This window comes from Acartia tonsa, chromosome 9 (assembly GCF_053477335.1).
Source record: "Acartia tonsa isolate MP-2025a chromosome 9, ASM5347733v1, whole genome shotgun sequence".
Lineage (NCBI taxonomy): Eukaryota > Metazoa > Arthropoda > Copepoda > Calanoida > Acartiidae > Acartia > Acartia tonsa.
Window position 1 is genome coordinate 20470685 of NC_137268.1, and position 22045 is coordinate 20492729.

The 22045-nt window shown below is 36.2% G+C and overlaps 2 protein-coding genes across 4 annotated transcripts in view; one reads left to right on the forward strand and one right to left on the reverse strand.

Moving 5' to 3' along the window:
- Nucleotides 1-19909, forward strand: part of LOC145328461 (tetraspanin-1-like) — a 245927-nt gene extending 226018 nt beyond the window's left edge. The window contains exons 3-13 of one of the 2 annotated variants that reach the window (XM_080172160.1): nt 4917-4994; nt 6015-6078; nt 11006-11070; nt 12273-12369; nt 12718-12800; nt 13391-13440; nt 14237-14327; nt 15493-15572; nt 17267-17318; nt 17761-17855; nt 19694-19909. In XM_080172160.1, coding sequence (XP_080028286.1) covers nt 4917-4994; nt 6015-6078; nt 11006-11070; nt 12273-12369; nt 12718-12800; nt 13391-13440; nt 14237-14327; nt 15493-15572; nt 17267-17318; nt 17761-17855; nt 19694-19715 — 777 coding nt within the window. In that variant the 3' untranslated portion in view covers nt 19716-19909. Of the gene's footprint in view, nt 1-4916; nt 4995-6014; nt 6079-11005; nt 11071-12272; nt 12370-12717; nt 12801-13390; nt 13441-14236; nt 14328-15492; nt 15573-17266; nt 17319-17625; nt 17687-17760; nt 17856-19693 lie in introns of those variants that run through there. The other variant, XM_080172161.1, reaches the window with a different exon arrangement.
- A 733-nt stretch (nt 19910-20642) lies between these two features.
- The window catches only part of LOC145328460 (uncharacterized), a 66209-nt gene continuing 64806 nt past the window's right edge, over nt 20643-22045 (reverse strand). Inside the window, exons 18-19 of one of the 2 annotated variants that reach the window (XM_080172158.1) lie at nt 21829-21918; nt 20643-21199 (exon numbers count right to left, since the gene is read on the reverse strand). In XM_080172158.1, coding sequence (XP_080028284.1) covers nt 21169-21199; nt 21829-21918 — 121 coding nt within the window. In that variant the 3' untranslated portion in view covers nt 20643-21168. The remainder of the gene's footprint in view (nt 21200-21828; nt 21919-22045) is intronic. The other variant, XM_080172159.1, reaches the window with a different exon arrangement.

Below are 22045 nucleotides of genomic sequence, written 5' to 3' on the forward strand. Positions count from 1 at the left end.
CTCCACCCGTCCATCCTCTACTACGTAGGTCTCTTCCTTGACCAGCAGCCGTCGCTCCTGGAGCACTAATTCATTGCGGTACAGCTGGCCCTCGAAGTGGACGTCCTCCCCTTCACAACCCACCCCCTCGGGGCTGTTGACGAGGGCGCCCACCATATCGAGGGTGAAGAACAGGGGATGGTTCAGCTGGAACATCAGTGGCTGGGTCTTGCCTGGCAGCGTGTAGACTTGGTTCCTGGCCAGGTCTCGGCACGTTTCTGGATCTATCTTGGTTGGCCTCATGAGGGTGGGGACCAAGGTCACCTTGAGTTGACCCCATACCCCACACCTGAATGTCCACTGGGACACAGTAAGCTGGCAACTGTATCCTGTTGTTTCCCTAATCTTGACTTGCTGCAGGACGTGTACTTCATGGCCCAGGGGCACCTCCTGGTGTAGAGGTTCCGTGTTGCACATCTTTTCTTTATTGTAGGCTGTGACGTGGGTGGGGTTAGCACAGTCCCATCCCACCAGGACGTAGCTGGTTGTAGGCCACACGGCTGCCAGCAGTAGTCCCCACAGGACCATCCACCAGTGTGAGAAGCTACCAGACAGCCATCTACCTCGCGCACGCGGCTGGGGATCTTCGGCTCGGGTCACGGCTGCTTCTCGGGGCTGGACACGGCTGGGCTGCTCCTGGCTAGATACAAGTTTCCATTGAGCGTTATCTTTGTGTGGCCGGGGCACCCCGATACCCTCCCCAATGACAGACTGGCAGGCGACTGGCGCTTGCCTGGGTGTCGGCTCCCCTAGCCCCAAGGGGTCCCTTCCCTTGTCCATGGCATGCCCAGTGGCATGGGGCTGAAGTGCGTGTGGCACAGGCTCGCCCTGACTCACGTCCCTCCCCTGCCCTAGGAACTCAGGTGCATATGGCACAGGCAAGTCCTTATATCCCCAAATTTCAATCTCCCCAGCCTCTGGTGCAGGAGGCACAGGCAAGGCTGGGGTTTTACAATGGTTTGGATACAACACATTTGTTAAATTTAACTTATCCTGGCTCGACTGGAAGTGTTGGGCGGCTGGGTTCCTTCGGCTGGCAGGGGGCGCTGGATGGCGTGTAGTTGGGCTCTCCCTGCAGGCTGGTGGCGCTGGCTGGCTGGGGGTGACGGGTGTCACCCCTTCCTCTGGGACTGCTGGCTCGTTCCAGGATCCAGGTCTCTCGGTGGCGGCGACGGTTGTCGCCCCAGGCACCAGGTTGGAGGCTGGCTCGTTCCAGGATCCAGGTATCTCGGTGGCGGCGACAGTTGTCGCCCCAGGCACCAGATTGGAGGCGCTGGATAGCACCCCCCAGTCATCGCAGGTGGCGGCGCCGGGTGGCGCCCCATACATCGACTCTGATGCGCTGTCTAGCGCCTCCTGCCTCTCTCGTTCAGCAGCCGCCAGGGCCTCCCCGTACTCCGTCTCAGTGACGCTGGGTAGCGCCCCTCCACTCTTGCTGGGTAGGCTCAGTCGAGCAGGCTCCATCATGTTGAGGCTAAAAGGCTGGGGCCTCAGAACTTCTGGCTCGGCGATGTTGTTGGGTTGCACAAACTCCGGCCCCAGGTGGTTGAGACTGAAGCCCAGGCCAACCCGGTTGGGTTCAGCCGCGCCGCCCAGTACGTTGATCCTAGCTGGAACGGTCCCAAACTGCGGCATCCCGTCAGCTCGGCCCGCGGCGTTGGGGGCGGCTGCTTGCTGCGGTGGTGCTGGGGGCGCGCTCCCTTCCATATGGGCCACTCTGCTGGGCTTTCCTGGGGGAGCACCCTTGTCTGCGGTGCGCCTGCGGCCGGCTACCTGGCCCCAGTCAGCTCTGCACTCGGCAGCCGTGTGGCCGTCATAATGGCAACGCTCGCACTTGGCAGAACGGTCACGGCGTGGCTGGGTGCGTCTCTCCTCTAGGCTGACTTCCATAGGCGTCGGGCAGTCTCGAGCTCGGTGGCCTTTCCCTTGGCAGCGGAAACAGCGGCCTGGAACCTTGTCATCTGGAGCAACCTTCCCCATCTGGTGGAGACCCGGAGCCAAGGCGCCAATCTCCATTGGCTCCGACTCGTCATATTGGGGCAACTGGATGCTGGCTGATCCTGTGAGCCCATCGGTAGCGTCCACTAAGCACACACCCTCCTTCAGCTGCTTGGTAATCATGGTGACGGTGAACATGGCTCTCCGTGTGTACTCAGGTACACTGGTGATCTCATGACTCATCATTTCACGTTTCACATTAGCGTTACGAATGCCACGATTTAATTCGTCCACTAACAACTCGAGATCCTCATGGCTGTAGGCGTCCCTATACAAGGCACACTTTGTTGATATGTATGCTTGTATAGGTTCTGTCGAGTGTTGCCTGTAATCCCTAAACGCTTGTTTAAGCGTCTGGGATTCAAAGGCGGGACGAAATAACATTTCACACTCGGCCTTGACCTGTTCGTAGGTCAAGGCTTGGCCTGCCTCGCCAAACAGATGAGAAGCCATTTCCGCCGCTTGCCCTACCAGTGACAGTAAAAGGGCGTTGCGGCGGTTGAGGGAGTCATGGGGCGGCACGCGGTAAGCCGCCCATGACATCTCGAGTCTGCGGATGTGGGAGCTCCAAGATTGCTTGGGCGGTCCTCTATACTCCGGCAGGTTACTCAGCATCAGCTTGTGGTACTCGGCTGGAGCCGGCTGAGGGTCATCCTGAAGCCATCCTGGGACTTGGTCGCCTCCTGGCGCTTGCGGCTGTTCCATCGGGGCAACGGTTCAACGGCGGGACACAAGTTATAAGGCAATATTATAAATGGTTTGTCACTTGAGGCTTTCTAGCCTAACAGCCAACACTGTTTTATCACTAGGTTGGTAGTTTAGTTACAAAGATATAACTTAGCTGTACTTATCACGAGTTGGAGTCTGAGGTTGTAGAGTAGGCTGGTAGGGGTAGATAGATGTTGAGGGTCTGAACTGCTGTCAGGAACTGATTTGGTTTTCCTTTATCACACTATAGATAGGAGGGAGAAGTTGTAATTCTTTATTTTCTAAAAATACCTCTGCTAGATGCTATGGAGTAGCTCCGCTCCGGTGTGTGTGTGTGTGTGTGAAATCTCCTGTCCTTGCAACGCGCTTACGCACCGTCAAATCCGCGCACACAGGTAAAACGCGCACTTATCCCTCAACTCGCTCTCTCATTGGTCCGCTTTGTCCGTTGAATTTTATGATATTTCCGCACTCCATTGCGCTATCCGTAAATAGCGCTCTGTGTTCCCGGTCACTAGCTCCACACTGTGGGCGGACTTAGTCAAGTGTGGGTAGGAGGGGGGAAGCGCGTGAGGGGACGGGGTAAATCCGTCCGTTCCCCTGTGAGGAAGGGGGGAGTGCTGTGGGTTTGAGGTAACTGTGTGATGAGGTAATGGTGCCCTTTCTCCTTAATCCTAGGCTTATCTGTTATGTCACCTTGATTGTATTTCCTTCAATGGAGAGTGGGCCCCTCCCTTTCCTCTGAAATAAGGGTGTATTTTTGTTGTGCTGTAGGCTTGGGGTGGTTAGATTGTTTATCAGGGCATTTGTTATATTACATCTAGCTTCTATTTTTGTCCTTATCACAATACATAACAGATTTGTTTACCAAACCTGTTCTATTTTTAGTTGTTATCACAATACACAACAAATCCAAGCCTGTTCTATTTTTAGTTTTATCACAATACACAACAAATTGTTTGCCAATCTTTGCTCATAAATCTATTGTTTAACCATCACACCAGGGTGGTAATCCCTACAATGTGATATAATATCTGTTTTTCTAGATGGGTGGCTGCGTTGTAGCCTCTCAGGATACTTGGAGTTGACGTAGTTTTCTCTGCTTTGGTGCACTACACTCGTATGTTGGCTCGCAGCTCGCAGCTATGTGGCATGTTTCAGCCTATCGGCGGCAGGGAATGTCCCGTCCTGCTAGCGCCGCTGATCCAAATCCAGCTGATGGTGGCAGGGAATGTCCCGTCCTGCTAGCGCCGCTGGTTCGGATCCTGCTATCTCTTGCAGTAAGGTTGGCCTATTTTCAGCCGTTTTGCACTTATTTGGCTTGTTTCAGCCGGTCCGCAGGCCTGTTTCAGCCTTTTGAGCGCTCAATTCTCCGTTAGATGTCGGCGCTTCTCGCGGTTCTTCGTCAAGTTTCGCGGTTTCACTTCCACAACTGCCGGATGCAGAGTTAAACCTTGCTATCCAGGGTGGGTAATTCAGGTTGCTTGTGTCAGTTTTGCCAGTTTCACTGCTGGGAGTACCTTAGCCTCAGCTGCGCGTCTGCTCTACACTTGTGGTTTGCCGTAATCTCACAGCTGACACCAAAAGTTGTGGTATCCGCCGAGGATAAATGGCAGACACCGGAGTTCAATTAGATTACGGCAGTGCGACAGACATGGACACCTTACTATAGAGAAGCTACGCTTCTCTAGCATTCACTAAATAATAATCAACATCTATTTCAGTTGTCACTTTATTGAAGGTCTAAAGAGTACTAAAGCTATATACAACAAACAATAATTACACAGATAGGAATAAATAATCATAACATAAAAGCATTATAATACATATACAATAGTCAGTTTGGGCAATAATGATCCCCCATCCCTGGAAAGGGTGGGGGGGAATTAACAATGCAGCTTAACCATAATAAAGCTTGTCAGATTCAATCATTAATTTAAGGCATAGGGAGGGGGTCGGCAGACCCCTTCCCCAGGACTCGGGGGAGGGCCTGTGGCCCTTCCCCGAACCCCGGTCAGGGGTGCCATAGGCATGGCTCACGGTTGCCGAATACCACAATAGGACTAGGAATATGGATCCTGGTTGACAAACCATAGTATCTATCTATCTATCTATCTATCTATCTAACTATCTAACTATCTAACTATCTAACTATCTAACTATCTATCTAGTTGCTATCCTGTGCAGTGATAGGACTTGGAATATGGATCCTGGTTGACAAACCGTCCCTTATCAACATTCTAGACACGGTAACAATTGTATAGCAGCGAAGCTTCTATGAAAATTTAAAATTAATCGTCTTTGAAATTAGGAACAGGGTTTTAAAATGGCTTGTGATAGGTTATGAATTAAAGTAAAAGAATAGGGCCATGAGCTATATTTCCCTGTCTAGATTTGGGGTCTTTAAAATCAGCTAATAGCGTCGGAAATATAAAGAGAGCCAAGCCCCCACAAAAGAGCAGAAAGCAATTTGCTAGTAGACGCAAAGGTTCTCTAACATACATCTTTACTTTAGTTTAGAAACATATCAATTATATTTTATTTCGTAAAAGATCTTTTAAAATGTAGTACAACCATAAAAAATAGTATAACTTTGTGTTTTGCATCGTAATATAGACAGTTTTCCGGGAAAAATTCAATGACAAATTAAATTGATAGTTCTAATTCGTTGGCCTTGTTGGGCTAAATTCCCGGGCTATAATTTATGTTTCAGTGTTCGTGAGCAATTTTATTTAATACTATTCGATACATGATTTTTCAATACTGCTCAGAACTGGCTTAATCTAGTGGAAGTGAATCGGATTTAATGATATTAAAATCTTTTTCTCGTATTCATTCGAATCCGGTGGATAGGAACCGGTTCTCATCCATACGAAAAAACTATGTCTAGCATCATATTATATCCGGTTTTCTACGAATATAGAAATGTACAATCATAAGATTAAAACCAGTTTTTTTTATCCCGTGCCTTCGGCATCTCGGGGCTAATCTTATAATTGCACATTTTATTTCCGCGGAAAGCTGTTTATAATACGATGCGAGAAATAACTATACTCGTATTCATTCGAATCCGGTGGATAGGAACCGGTTCTCATCCATACGAAAAAATTATGTCTAGCATCGTATTATAACCAGCTTTCTACGAATATAAAAATGTACAATCATAAGATTAAAACCAGTTTTTTAGCCCCGAGGTGCCGAAGGCACGGGCTCTATATCAGCGGAAAGCGGTTTAAAATACGATGAAAGAAATAACTATTCTTTTTCAGACTGAAACATCGATACCAATTTATGATAGTGCTGTTATACTTCTTCTGATTGTAGCTGGCCTAGGTAACAATCCATAGATAGATAGAAAGATAGTTAGATAGATAGATTGGCAGATATATAGATATACCTCTTCTGATTCTAGCTTGTCTATTTGAGAAAAGATATATTGATAGATAGATAGATGGATATATTGGTAGTTATATAATTCTTCTGATAGTGGCAGCTCTAGGTAATAATGAATATATTGATAGATAAATAGGTAGATAGTTAGATAGATTGATAGTCAGATGTGTAGATTTATACTTCTTCTGATAGTGGCTGGTCTAGGTAACAATAGATAGATAAATAGTTTAATAGATGGATAAATAGATAGTTTGATAAATAGATAGATGGATAAATAGATAGTTTGATAAATAGATAGATGGATAGATTGATAGGAAGATAGAATCTTATATTCATTATATTTAATTAAATCAATCTTTAGAGGGCAATATCATAAAATTAATTTTAATCAATCTTTATCTTTAAAATACAAAAAATAATTGTTTCATAAAGAAAATAATCAAAAAATTTTCATTAAAATAAATTCTTCCAATTTTAATTTTCATCACTATTGAAATATTGCTTTTCAATAAATTGCTGTTTTAATTTCTATAATTCTATTTGTCCGTAAGTGCATAAATGTATTAAGAACACGTGGATATATGGTCAGTTGCTTAAGTTTCTAATTTAGACCGCATTTATAGGTTAGTTCGTTCATTAAGTAGGAGGGAAGGGGGTGGGGTAAAGGCGTTGATTGGGGGTATCGTTATTTTAGCCAAATAAGCATATTACTTTCTTAGAGTACATGGAAATCTGAGGTTAATTCTTAAAAAACATTTTTGGCTCACTGCCTCTCTAAAATAGTGAGGCAAAATTATCCCCTCTAAATTTTTAGAGAGCCTCACTGATTTTAGTGAGGCAAAGTTTTTTTTTATTACACCTTGGTGCAACATCCAAGTAATAATATATCAATTAGTGCATACTCCGTTGATATACTTTAAAAGGCAAAATTATCAACTGCTATTAAAGATGGATGATTGATTTGATATTTAGTTTAAATTGTAGTAGAGATAGAAAGTAATTAGGAGAAATGTGATTGATTTATATAAAGATTAAGATCCACTGTATAACTTAGTTTGTCCTTCCGTTTGAGTGTTTTATTTTTGTTATTAGAGCTATGCAATTCTAGAAGTTATCATCCTTGTTATGTATAAATTCTACATAATGTTTATTATTATGTTTAAAATTGAGCATAATTAATTCTTTTATCCAATTATGGAAAAATTCTTTTGTTTGAAACGATAAATTTCAGGGGAAAAAACATCCTTTTTTTCCTCATCCCACCGAGTGGTCTGAAACATATACATACAACCTGCTAGTTAAGACATACAGCCAGACTGACATACAGAGTATAATTTTTATTATTTTTGGAAATCTTTTGAGATGACTTTCTCAGCCTAGTAAAGTATATAGAAGCAGCTTTTAGTGTCTAATAAAAATGACGTCATACAATACAAATGACCAGTATACATTTTTGTCATTGGTAAATATAAAAATTTACTGGCCTATCATTGGTCATTTGTATTGAATTACGTTGTTTTTTGTTCAAGTCTATATCCAAATATATAAAAATATTATTTATTCTTTTGGCTTAATTGTCAAACGGACTGAAAAAATGGGCTATATAGTAGATGCTCTTTTGTTAAGTGAATCTTAATAATTTGTCGTCTATCTTCAATTATAGATGAGCAAATCCAGTTTTCTCAACACATGTCTATCGTACATATAGTCTAGTGGGTATTTTAAACTTTACGGTAGCTTCGCTTCGTTATGGTTGTTTTCCCTTAAAGTACCTTGCGATCACCCCCCCCCCCCGGCCGCTTACTTTTAAAGAAATTGAAAAAAGGGAGGGTGGGGTAGTTTGTTCTTTATGTCTAACCTTTTCGAAGAGCCCTAACCCTGTGGATCCTAAAATGACCTATCCTAACCTAGCCACAGGTAACAATAAAAACCAGAAAAAAGCACTTTCCCCCTTCTTATCATATTTTTTTCTCTCAAAATAACATAGGAGTTATGTGCTCGACTTGGCACTTAAAAAGAAACCACCGAGATATGATATCTAAAGAAATCCTGATAAAACCAATTATTTTTATGAAAATAATCCTCTCTATACAAAAAAGAAAATAAGTACAATATGTTTTTTTTGAAGCAACAATATTCTACAAATCTCTTTGTCTATCTGTCTATCATCTTTGTTAGGTTTTAGTAGCGAAGCTACTCTGTAATTAACTTTGTCTGTTTGTTCATGTTTGTTCAACGCTATGAGGGAAATGAGATTTACTCACCTACTACTAAAGCTAACCCTTGTCAACATTTTAAAACATCCAGGGCAGTCGGACTGCTTTCAGGCAGGTTTTTTGCTACTTTTTTATTTTTCACATATTTACCCATACATGTTTTGGTTTGATTGGTGACAATATCAAAATTAAATTTCCAGTTGTTACAAAGGGTTTTTATGTTCAAAGATGAAAGGACAGGTGGTTTTTTTACGTGTTTCCCCATATCTTCGGGTATTTTTAGTTCAATTTTCAAAGTTTTTGTGGAAAATTGTATCAAAATTGAATTTTATGTTGTTCTGAGCATCTATTAAGTAATTTACTCTCACCACCAGTCTGTCAGTCATCATACAAAAAAAGGGAAAGGTTTCGTGATTTTTCTCCCAATAAATAGATTCTTGATTCTAATGCTGTTTAGATCTCCTTTTTTGTATTCTTACCCTTTTTGTGCTTTGCTACTTATTGATGTTGTCATCCTTAATTTCATTCTATTCTAAAGAATTCACACAGTGGGATCTTTTGCCAAAAAACGGGACATTTAGAGTAGACAAAAGTAAACTTCAATAAATAAGCTTGTATTTGAAGAAATGATGTAATTTCTTTTGCTTTAACTCGGAAATAACTTAAATTTTGCCTCTGTTAACTTCTAATGTGAATTTGCTAAGTACGTCTTGCTGTTTTGGAGGAGCGAAGCTACCCTATTTTTAAAAAATCTATAAAACTTCATAACTTTAGTTAAGATTAACAAAATCAACGTCTATGTAAACATTTCTTCAATGCAAACAATGTTTGTGAACAAGAATATAGCGTCAGGTGCACCCATTTCGAGTCCCGGCAATTTTAGGTAGGTCCAGTATAAGTAAAATAGGACACTTATAAGACATGTTTTCAAATATTTTTTTTACAGATATAAACAACAATAACATAATTTTCAAAACACTTTTGATTTTGTGTTAATACCTTTATTCTAGGTCTAGCTATCTTCATTTAAAGTTTGTATAAGAATATAAGCATAATTACTTAAATTATATTCTTTCTCAAACGTATATTTCTCTCTCTCTCTCTCTGATGCGTATATAATGTTTTTGCAAAATTATTATTAATCTCCAAATTTGAATTTCTGCTGGACCAAAACCAGTTAGAACTACAAATTTTTTTAGAACACATGAAATTTAGCAAATTTAATTGCTATAATATTTAACAACTCCTTTATCCCTTAAATGTCCATTAAAACCGCGAGAACGGCAAAAATCGTTAAAAATCACGCCAACGGCGGCAAATAACGGCGAAACGGTTCGCCAGAGGCAAATGATGCATAAGTCAAGAAAGATCCGCCTTAATAAGTTTAAAAATATTGCAGAGATGACTTTGGGCTCTAAAATGACTCCTTCCCCCTCTAACGGGGGAAAATTTAAAATTAACAAGAACGAAATTGTTCAAACCATGCAATGTAAAATGCTCAATTACTCAAAAACGGACAAGAGGCCCCAGGTTGTGAAAACTGTTTTATACACAATACATGTTGTATATTAATATTATTATTGCAAAACCCGGGGCCTCCTGTCCGTTTTTGGGTAAAATAGAGAAAACTGATTTTTTGGGGTTAAAAATCTTAATATTTTTGGTGAAATGTTCTCACAAAATGTCAATTTACACCACAAAAAAAATATTTTTTTTACATTTTTTCTTTAATTAGACATTGGTACAGGTATCTGAAAAGTACCTCAATAAATTTTTTTTTCATAAGATGAACATAAATGTATTTTTTGTTGCCTTGAAAAAATTGTGTAAAAAAATCTGGAAAATCATCAAAACTGAAAAGAAATTTTTCACTACCTTTTTTAAAAATGGCATAAACCCGCCAAAAATTAATATTTTTTAAAAATTTCTTTTCTAGCTGTCTACTTACAGCCATTATTAGGTCCTAGGATAGATAAAAGTCGATTTTAGATTTTTTGGATGTCCTGATTTTTTTCAAAATATCCCACTGTGATTCAAGTACTTTTCAAGAGACTCAGCTAATTCAAAATTAAGTACTATTCTATTACATAAAGTAGTAAAATGTTTTGTTTGCCATTAAGATCTTGCTAATCACTGAAACGTTTAAATTTCTTTTTACGGGAAGCTTGACACAGGTCCTGGATTGGTTTTAGTATTTTAGTTTTCAAATTAAAGTCTTGGTAGGGTGATACTCTAGTTTACTGCTCTTCCTTAGGGACTAGTGGCACAAGCGTTAGGTTATTCATAAGCAAACTTAGTCTTCAAATTTCAATATTTTTATTTGTCCGCCCGTCTGCATGTAATTTAAAAAAATGGAAATAGTGATTTTTACGGCTGCAGTAGTGTAGTCTATAAATATCTAACTTTCAATTAATGGGCATCTACTCTATAAATCTATTTGTCTCCTATGTTTTATATCATTATGTCAGAGTTAGTTTTTAGAGATTTTTTGTTATAAAGCATCTAAGGTAAGCATTTCACAAGATCTTAACACGCAGACAGACAATCTGTTGGACAAGTAGTCAAGAAATACAAATAGACAGATAGATGAACAAATTTAAGGAGAATAAAAGATTTTAGTTTCATTTTTCACCGCCAGATGTCTATTTTAGCTTTGATCATCACTTTCCTGGGCTGCTGTGGTGCTTGGAAAGAGAGCAGATGTATGCTAGGCACAGTAAGTTTTTTTAACTACTTTTTTTCTATTTAGCTTTGGTCAATATGCCCTTTGATTATTATGACAAACGTTTTTAACTATAGCTAATTGTCTGTATAAATCTAGAAGACTTAGGGGTGAATATTATGCTGGTATCCAAAGTTTTATGATTAAATAGCATTTAAATCTTGAAGACTTTTAATCGATCTTGATTGGTTGGTATAACCTAGATGTGTCAAAATCTTTCTAGTCAAAGAGTAATAGAATAATATTTTTTTTAAATTACTCAGATTTCTTAATGGTATAAAAGCTTCATTAATTACAATTTTAATATCCTAAGACCCATATATAACTATTTTTTTCGCCGATAGATGGTGTTAGTTATGTTTTTAGCTAATTACAAATTTGTCCGCAGGGCGGCGTTTTTTTTTGTTATTTTTGTCGATTTTTCTGGGGAGAGTGGATGTACCCTCCCCCAAAGTAGTTATAAAACTTCCTGGGACCTATGAGAAGCTTTCCTGTTAAGGAGAACCCGATCAGTTCAGCGATTAGCGAGATCCTTCGATACAAACAAATAAACAGACATGCACACATCCTGTTACTTTATAATAAGGATACTTCTTCTGATAATTAAAATAAATACCTTAAGTAACAAATAAGCTGGCTATTATGAATTTTATATTTGCTTATTCAGTTTTAAAAGTATCCTGTTTTTGGTCTTACTAATTATTGCTCAACAGTGATTAAAAGTAAAGAATGGATTACTAATTCTAAATCCTTTTTAATCATCTTTTTTTATCTTTTAGCAATAGAAATCCTTTTTTTAATTAAACAAAAAAATCTTATCCATTTAACTGTATTTAAGCTTAAGATAAAAAACTTATAATAAAATGAATATATGTTATATAAGTAGAAAAAGTAAACAAGGAAGAAAATATGCATAAATCAACACTAAAATAGAAGCAGCACTGACATGAAAATTATTATGCATCTACTTTTTTCATAATCTATAGAATCTTGACTAAAATTTTTTTGAAATCCTCTAAAACTAAATAAACTTTCATGTGAAGCACATAAAACTGATACAAAATGTTATTTTGTTTACTTATTTGATTACACCTGTTAATGGACTAAGGCTTTCCCCCTACTCTCACTATTAGTTTCACATACCAGACATAGAAGCAGTAGGAACCTTTTTTAGCATCTCTAGTTTATTTGTTTAGTATTTTGTTGCTGTCTTGGGTTTACTGATTCTAATAGTTGTTGGAACTGTTATTGGAATGTCTCAAGGAGTTGAACACATTGCTGAGCCATTGAAAGGTAATCATCCATCTATTTATAAATCTAGTAATCCTTATATAAAAGTAACAGGAGTTTTGAATTTTTCTGGGTATCTCTTTGTACCAAAGGATCTCTCTAACGGCAGATCGTAAATGATTCTCCTTTACAATGTATCAGCACCCTCAAAAGAGAAATCGTCCCTTGCTCCTAGAGGCCTCTATTAATAAATCAATAATTGATCATTTTCTTGAACAATCGATTGTTCAATTTGTTAAACAATCAGTGTATCAATTTATCAACCAAGCTTTCTATAAATCATACATTAAAAAATCTAGCAATAAATTTAATTGATTTATCTATAAATCAATTAAAAATCTATTTATCAAGACACAATGTATCTGTATGATGAAACAAGTCAGAGGGGAGATATCCAGGAAATTACAAAGCTGTGGGATGATGTCCAAGTTCAGGTGAGGATAGATACTCTAGATTATAGACAACATTCTGTAAAATTTCTTAGGATAGGCATGGAGTTAGGGTTTCCTAATAATTACTTATCAGGGATCTAAAGGGACATATATAGACAATGACAGAAAAATTGGTGTATATCTCCACTAATTATATACAAAATTACCCCTTTTGTAGTTTAAAATTGGAGGATGAAACGTTTGGACTCTCAACTTTATGAACCAACAAATAAAAATTAAATAATAGTCCCCAAAGATTTCGAATCTACGAATAAAAAACATGATCATAAAACCTTGGGGACTTTTGTAATAAACAGCCTATTGTCCCCTCCCTCCCTGTTTACTTATTCATTTAAATCTATGTACTGCTTAGGGAATCAAAAACTATTAGACTAGCCTAAGAAAAAGTATTTGGCCTGAAATTTGTAGATAAAATTTATAAACTGAATTGATGTAATAAAATGAAATTGATCATCTGAAAACAACAGATATTTACAAAGAACACCAGGTTTACAGACTGTGTGAGAGAACCTAAGATTCATATTATACACTTTGTGAGTTAGAAAATAATTTAATTTTAATTATTCTTTTAGTACCAATGCTGTGGAGTTTTCAGTGCTGAGGATTGGTTAAAAACCCCTAGGTATTTTCAGTAGCGAAGTTACTCAATAATTTACTTTTACTATATCAGTCACTTTGTCAATTCGTAAGGTCATTCTTAGCGATTTTTTTGTATATATAGATTATAGGATAAGCAGCTTTTTATTTCTTAAATATTTTTTTTTCTCTATTTTTTTAAGCTAGACTGATGACCTAGTCACTTATGATACCTAGTCCCAAAAAGCATCCAGAGCTGGATCTTGAAATCATTTTAGTTGTGAGCCAGATCGGGGTGAGCCAACTTTCCACCAATGAGAGCACAGCTCTTTATGAAATGCCGCCCTGTGATTGGCTGAAATTCGGCTCACCCCGATCTGGCTCTCCACTAAAATGATTAAAAGATCCAGCTCAGTATACATCTTACATTGTATGCCAGTCTGTCAGTCAAGCAATAAAAATATAAAATAAATTCTTTAAGGTTTCAAGATTTTAATCATTCATAATATCTATATTTCTCATTTTTTTCTTTTTCCTTCTTTTTCTTCTTGTGGCTAAATATTTGAATGATTAGTCTCTTTGTGTCAATCCATCATTTTTTGTGCTTTGCTACTTATGGATGTTGTCATCCTTGTTTTCATAATTTTTCTGTACAATAGTTATAGTGCATATGTAAAGCATTTTGATGTAAAAGTATAAAAAAAAGAAAATCTTTAGCCAAATTCAACAAATGTAACAATTAAGGCAAAAAGGTCAAATTTTGGTAAAGTTTACAAAGAGAAAAAGGTTGGGGGATATTTTCCTTCTAAAAGGAAAAAAGTAAATGAATAAATTTTGTTTAGGTTCAATGGTGAAGGGTATATTGAGGATGGAGCTGCTATCATCATGGGTGTTAGAGTACCTAGATCCTGTTGTAATGCTGCTGCTAATAAGGTAGACAGTAGATCTATCAATTCATTTATCCATCTATTATTCCATTTGTTATTGCATCTATTGAATCAACTATTAATTTATATATCAATCCATTCATATAAATCTATCTACCTAATACTACATCTATTGATCTATCTATCAATCCATCTGTCAATCAATCCAATAAATATATATAAATCTATCAATCCATCTAATGATATATATTAATGATCCATCTATCAACCCAACTATTAAATTCAACTACCAGTCCATCTACTGATTGATATATAAATCTATTTCTCATCTATTCAGATATTGATCCTTCTAACCTTGTATAAAAATAACAGGATCTGTGTCTGTGTGTGTGTCTGTCTGTCTGTACCGAAGGAACTCGCTAACCGCTTAACAGATATGGTTCTTCTTTACAGTATAGGTTCTTGGAAGGTACCAAAACCATACAGAGATAAATCGCTCCCAAGAAAAAATCTCCCCCCCCCCCAATTTTTTTACACAATTTTTCTTTCTGAAATTAAAAGTCGACTTCCCCACCTCAACCAATTGTTTTACTTTTTATTCTTTTAACATCTAAAATCTAGAGCCTGTTAAGGCATAGTACTATTATTATGCTGTTATGCAATATTTATCCCTGAAATACCGGTTTTTAAGTTTTGGTTATGTTTTGTATGATTTGTTTGATATTTTCAGTTTGCGTCTTTTATTCATAGCTTTGGACTAATATCTGATTGTTGTTTTATTTTGGCATAGATATTGTATAACACATGTTATTTAGACTTGGATAAATAAAATAAAATTAATTTTTGATTCCTAGATTTTTAAAGTTTTCATGATTTTCTTTACTCATATTCGAGATAGACTGCTGATATTTTTAGGTATTAAATAAGTTTACAATTTACATATCCCTACAAAGTTTCATTAAGATTTGCTCATAGGTTCCGAGTTTCATAGATTTTCACGTAGAAATCTTACAAGGTTTCGTGATTTTTTAGTTTTATGTTTTTTTTAAAAGAAATTGCTCATTTTTTCAGGATATCCATCCATAATTTTTGAGCTTCGCTACTTATGGATGTGTCATCTTTGTTTTACTTTTCTTTTCTTTTTACATATAAAATCTAGAGCCTCTTGGGGCATAGTGCTATTATATTTCAATTGATTTATTAATGTCCAGGCTAAATGTATGACCAGACCTACAAACAAGAATGGCGCCTATGTGGTGGGATGTTTTGAATTATTGTATGATGATATCAGGTCATTATTGACAGGATGTATAGTATAGAAGCTACGTGGTAAATTGTTCAAATTTTCTTAAAACTTTTCAACCTTTCTCACATTTTTCAACGTAGCTCCTAAACTTCAAATAGCACAAAAATAGTAATTATATTTTCAAAAACTAGAGTTTATGACAATACTAGCAGTATTCATAACGTTTTTCTACCATTAATACATGCCGAGCAATATGAATTTTAAAAATGTGCTTATTTTTTCACAATCTTTAAAGCAGAAAATATTAAAAATAAGGCCTTTGGAAAGCCGGTTCTTACGGGCCACGGCATAATTTTTTGTTAAAATCATCTTTAAATATTTGAAACATATATGTCCCAGAATAGGTTTTCCACATATATAACGCATTTTATATAATTGTTTTATTTTCTATGCATAATAAGGATTTAAAAAAAACGTTTCTATTAAAACACCCTGTATAAGTATAGATGTATAAACCAGACAACTATCTGGCCTAAGTGGTAGGGACCTTTTTCGTCTACTAGCAAATTGCTTTCTGCTCTTTTGTAACAACTTAGATATGTTATTAATTCCAACGCTATTGGCTGATTTTAAAAGCCCCAATTAAAAGTCGGCACAGGGTCCCATCCCGTGGATAAAGTTAGACCGTCACCACTTTATTATTTTACTTTAATAATAACAGGACCTAAATTTTATCTTTGACATGCGCGTGTAATGCGTCCACCAGTTGGAGACAAATAGAAAATTTTACCCCATTAGATAAGGAATAAGGTTTCAATTTTATTTCAGTAGATTTTCATAGGAACAAGGATGACAACATCCATAAAAGCGAAGCACTGAAACGGTATGACTAACGGACATTAACACTTATAAAGTGTCAGAACTAAATAATCAGAATATAAATGTATAAGAGTCGAAGCAAATTGTAAGTAAATTTGTTGAAAAACTGCTTGATACAGGATAATGTTTATGGACATACTTACATTTTTAGGGCTAGATAATAGAGTTCCTTTGCTTATAACATTATACTTTGTTGTCCCAGGAATCAACATTTCAAAAATCAGATCAATCGGATGATAAGATCACATAAAAATTTGTTGTTAAAAAAGTAAAAAAATCAACATGGACGTACAGACATTCTTGTTATGATTAGAGTTGCTACGCTTTCTAAATCGTACTTAACTACTAAAGGAATCACCATGCAAAGTTTGAAATCGATAGGACAATTCTAACATGCATAAATTAACGAAAAAATCTATCCGTTTGTGACGAACCGACGGACCGACCCTAATTATAGAAGAGCTTCGCTACATATAATATCAATTTTACTTCAATGTACAAAAAAGATCAATAATGTTGAGAGCAAGTTGGATTTTTTTGCTGACGTCTGGATTAAAGAGAGATATAAAAATTTGTTAGGAGCAAATTTGAAATAAATTTATGAAAAGAAGATTAAAAAATACTTGTTTATCGCATCGTATTATAAAGCTTTCCGCGGATATTAAAATTAGAAATTTGAAGATTAAAACTTATATTAGTATTACGATTTTGATGTTAATATTCGTAAAAATAGTCTGTAATGCGATGCTATAAATAATTTTTCAATATGTTTTCAATATGGCTGAAAACCAGTTCTAATCCTACGGATATTAATCGGTTTTGAAGCCTCACTGAAAAAATCAATTTATATTTATTTTTAGTGATCACATCAATATTGTGGGTGGAATAGCTATAGCAATCATTGTGATCATGGTAATATTTTTTTAATAGTGAAGCTACTATACAAGTTGTTTTGTCTGTCCTTCTAACCTGCTACATGTGTACATGATTATAGGTACTTGATATGTTGATAGCCTGCTACATGTGTACATGATTATAGGTACTTGATATGTTGATAGCCTGCTACATGTGTACATGATTATAGGTACTTGATATGTTGATAGTCTGCTACATGTATACATGATTATAGGTACTTGATATGTTGATAGCCTGCTACATGTGTACATGATTATAGGTGCTTGATATGTTGATAGCCTGCTACATGTGTACATGATTATAGGTTCTTGATATGTTGATAGCCTGCTACATGTATACATGATTATAGGTACTTGATATGTTGATAGCCTGCTACATATGTACATGATTATAGGTACTTGATATGTTGATAGTCTGCTACATGTGTACATGATTATAGGTGCTTGATATGTTGATAGCCTGCTACATGTGTACATGCACACTGTCTGAGGATACTGACGTTATTGGACGGCCAAGGAAACGAAATTATAACAAGTAAGACATTGTACATTGGGGCGTAACTTGACCTGTGAGAAGCTTCAATAAAAAGGAAAACCATATTGGTTCAGAGGTAAGAGGAATACTTCGACCTTATGTTACTTTTATATAAGAATACATTAATATAAAACGCAATATTTATAAGTAATGAATCCTTTCATATTAAGATTCATAATTATAAGTCTTTACTGTTTAACATTTTTTCTTTTTAGACTTTTAGAAGGATTCCTTTATGAATCAAAAGTTTTTCTTGTACATTAAATTAAGAAATTTATAAAGGATATATTAACTTCAATAAAATAAGAGTAAATGTAATTTCTTACTAAGTAAGTCAAAACTATTAATGTGTGAGTCTTAATATAGAACAAACGGACAATTTTATCTACAATTTTCAGGAAAGCATTGTATTGTTCTTGATATGGTTTTTATGCTATATCGGGGTTTTAATTCCCATTCCCATATTTTTAGAATTAAAAATTGTTTCAGCTTTCTTAAAAATGCCCAACTACTCTTTTTTCTTTAGTATGGTTTCTTTTTTAAAGAGTCTAGACTTTTTGCAAAATAAATATTAAATATTTTCTAAGTAGTATGGCTTCCCTACTCTGTATTCCAGTCCGTTGGTATGTAACATTTAAGAGAAACGTGAGTTTTATAATAAGGTTTTCACTAAAAATACCTTTTCTATTCATGTGGTTATTCCTTGTAGAGGGCTCTATAACCCCACGGTGCCTATGGGTACCCAGTACCCAAATAACATTACCTTACCTTAACTAAAGTATTAAGCAAGCAAACAAAAATCTACCCTCACCCCCTATTTTGATTAATTTAAAAAGATAAGGAAGGGGGGGGGGTTAGGATTATCGGTGCTTAACAAGGTTCTTTAGATAAAATCGTACTTTTTGGATCGTTTGTCTGTTTGTCACGAAAGCAACGTGAAAATAATATTTTCATTGTGATTTATTTAAAATAAACGAACGGATATTTAGTGAAGATTCCTCAGAGTCAGACCATTGGGCACCTACTCCATAACTTAGATTATCAGTCTGGCTGTAACTTTGGATGTTTTATGAAATCTACTTCTATAATTCTATAAAAGATTCTTCCTCTCTCCTAAAACAAACTGTGACTGTTCCTTTTTTACTCATGTACTTTGGTACTTATGGTTGTTGTCATCCTTGTTTAATACTTAAATAGGATTCTCTGAAAATAAATTTAATCAAAAAATAATGTTTTAATTTATAATATTTAAAATTTTGGAAAAAATATTTGAGAGTTAGCTTTAAAAGTAAATTCTATTAATTTTAAATTTTACTTATAATAATTTAATCCTCATAATAAAGTTACAGGATCTATGTTTGCGGCGAATAATTTTAGGTAAACAGCTTATCTTAACATAGATCGAAAAGAAAAATATCTTACGTGCCCCTAGAGGCCCCTAGGTGATCTCCCCTTACATCATTCTTGACAAGAGTTTAAATCCACACGATAAACCCCTCTAAAATAGCTTAAAAGTTACACACCCCTTAATTTTTGGAGGCGTGTACTGTGTATCCATCCCCCTGACAAAATATAACAACCCCCTTCTTGTTGTAACACCCATTAGACGTTCAAATGGTGGGGGTAAAAGGAGTTTACCACCCCCCAAACATTGTAACATCTCATTTTAACCTTAAAATTAGAAAAAAATATTGGATTACCCCCCTCAAACCGTTGAAACCTCTTATTTTACCCCCTACAAATGTAAAGCTTGGACGTCCATTCTTACAGGGTGTATTTCGTACTATTAAAAAGAAAATGATATAATCTATGAAAATTAAAATATACAAATGTTTCAGACCCCCGGGAAACTATCCATAAATGGAGAATGGAAGAAAAAAGAAGATAAAAGGATCAAATGATATTAAAAATAAAATTATTTTGTATTTTGTTATCGCATGTTTAAATTAATAGAATGAGTTTTTGTTCGTCGTAAGTACTTCACTTTTGCTTTTACATAAGCTTGTGCATTGCATGCTTTTTTGACGTTTTTGAATTTATAGTAGTGCAGCTACTCTTAAATTCACTTTGTCTGTCCCTCCTTAGTCTGTAACGCTATAGGGGAAATGTAATTTTCTCTGCTGCTATTCATGAGGTCTGTCAGTCATCCAGGGGCGTCCAAGCTTTTTTATTTTGGGGGGGGGGGGGTAATCTTTATTTCATAGAGGCATTTTTTTTTTTGGGGGGGGGGGGGGGGTAAAAATTGAAAATCCAAAATTTTGGTGGTGCCCCCAAATTCATTTGTGGGGAGGGGGGTAATCACCCCTTTACCCCCCCCCCCCTTGGACGTCTATGCAGTCATCATACAAAAATGAATATTAAGAATATAAAAACTCAAGATATCTGTTTTCGTGACTTTTCTCCCTATTTTTTTAAATTTTAACAGATGCAGCTCTTTAAATCTTCTTGTCCATATTCTCAGTCATGATTTTTTGTGCTTCGCTACTTATGGATGTTGTCATCCTTGTTTATATTTATATTTATTCGTGGTAATGAAAAACTTTAATAAATTAACAAATATGAAGTATATATTATAAATCCTTTAATTGTACTAATAGGTACACAGTGTAGAAACAATCTGACCCGATTATTGGTTAGTAACTGTACACATATTTGTACGAAATGGCAGGTGATTTTAATTTAATACATATAAAAAAAACCGTGCTGTGAATCTTAAAGGTCACACTTCAATCACTACTACTTTACTACAAAAAGGGTAATATTTTTATTTCATCCCACAAAAAAACATTTTTTGAGTGTTTAAATATTTATTGCAGTAATATTTAATCAAAATCATTTAACAATAGAATTAGTAAATACTGGGAACAAAAATATTAATATTTAAAATTTGATAATTAAATAATTTTCTTAAAATTAGCGCAGCTACTCTATGAATGAGGCACTGACTTATTTGAAAGGCCGGTGGGTTTTTGAAAATCAAGTTAATTTTTGACGTTTCATACACCAAAATGTAGGTTTTAAACTCCCTCTCCCCTTTTAGGGGGGTAATGTTTGTAAATTTCACCTCGAAGGTAATTTTTTGGGGAGGGGGGTAAATTTACGACTTCCAAACACGAAATATCCCCTTCTTTTTTTGATATTACTTCTTTCTCCAAAAAAGTAAAAAGTAAAAAGCTTGATAGCATATAATATTTCTAAAAATGGCTGAAGAATCTATCAGTATTATTACTGTACAACGATTTATTGTTCTTTTTATTAGAAACTTTCGTTATTGTTGCGCTACTCCTGGACTTAATTAAGCTTGTTGATATTTTTATTCCACCAACAGTAGTTCTTTCTCAGATCTGAAAATAGTAAAGAATGAATTTTACAGAACGGCTTTAAAGTCCGATTTATATCAGGTGGATTAGAACCAGTTCTCAGTCCAACTTAAAAATCATGTATAGCATCGTATTACAGACAATTTTCCACGAATATTGAAATAAAAATCATATAATTAATACCAGTTTTGTTAACCCAGGCCTTCTGTCCCTCGGGGGTAAAAAAATCAGTTTTAATCTTTTAATTCTTCCTTTTATTATCCACGGAAAGCTGTCTAAGATATGATGCGATAAATAACTATGAAAGCAAAGATATTTTAGAATTAGGGTCGGCCCGTCCGAACGAACACAGTAAAAGTGTCGGACTGATTATGACGTAAAAAAAATTAGCCAATGAGAGGTCACTATAAATTTTACCATTGGTCAATAATGGCCTCTCATTGGCGTCATAATCAGTCCGACACTTTAACTGTGTTCCGTCCGAACCTGCGTTTATTTCGTGGATTTCTGTTACACTTAGGTACAAATTAGAAAGTGTAGCAACTCTAATATCATTAAAAGATTTTTACTCTACTATCTTTCTTACCATCTATCTATCTATCTATCTACTAAGGCATTTATGTGTTATCATAATTATCAATCCATTTATTTACCTGTTAACGGATTCATTTTGTCTTCTTAATCTGGTTGTCTCCAAAACTTTCATTGTAGGTCTGCTTCTCACAGGGCTAGGAGTTTCACTACTAAAAAAAATGTTGGTTATAAAGAAAAATCAAATGCTACATAATTATTTTGTGCTTAAAAGATCTTTCTCATTTAGAATCATGACACTTGATTTAGCAGGGATCTAAAGGGATAAGACAATGGCCG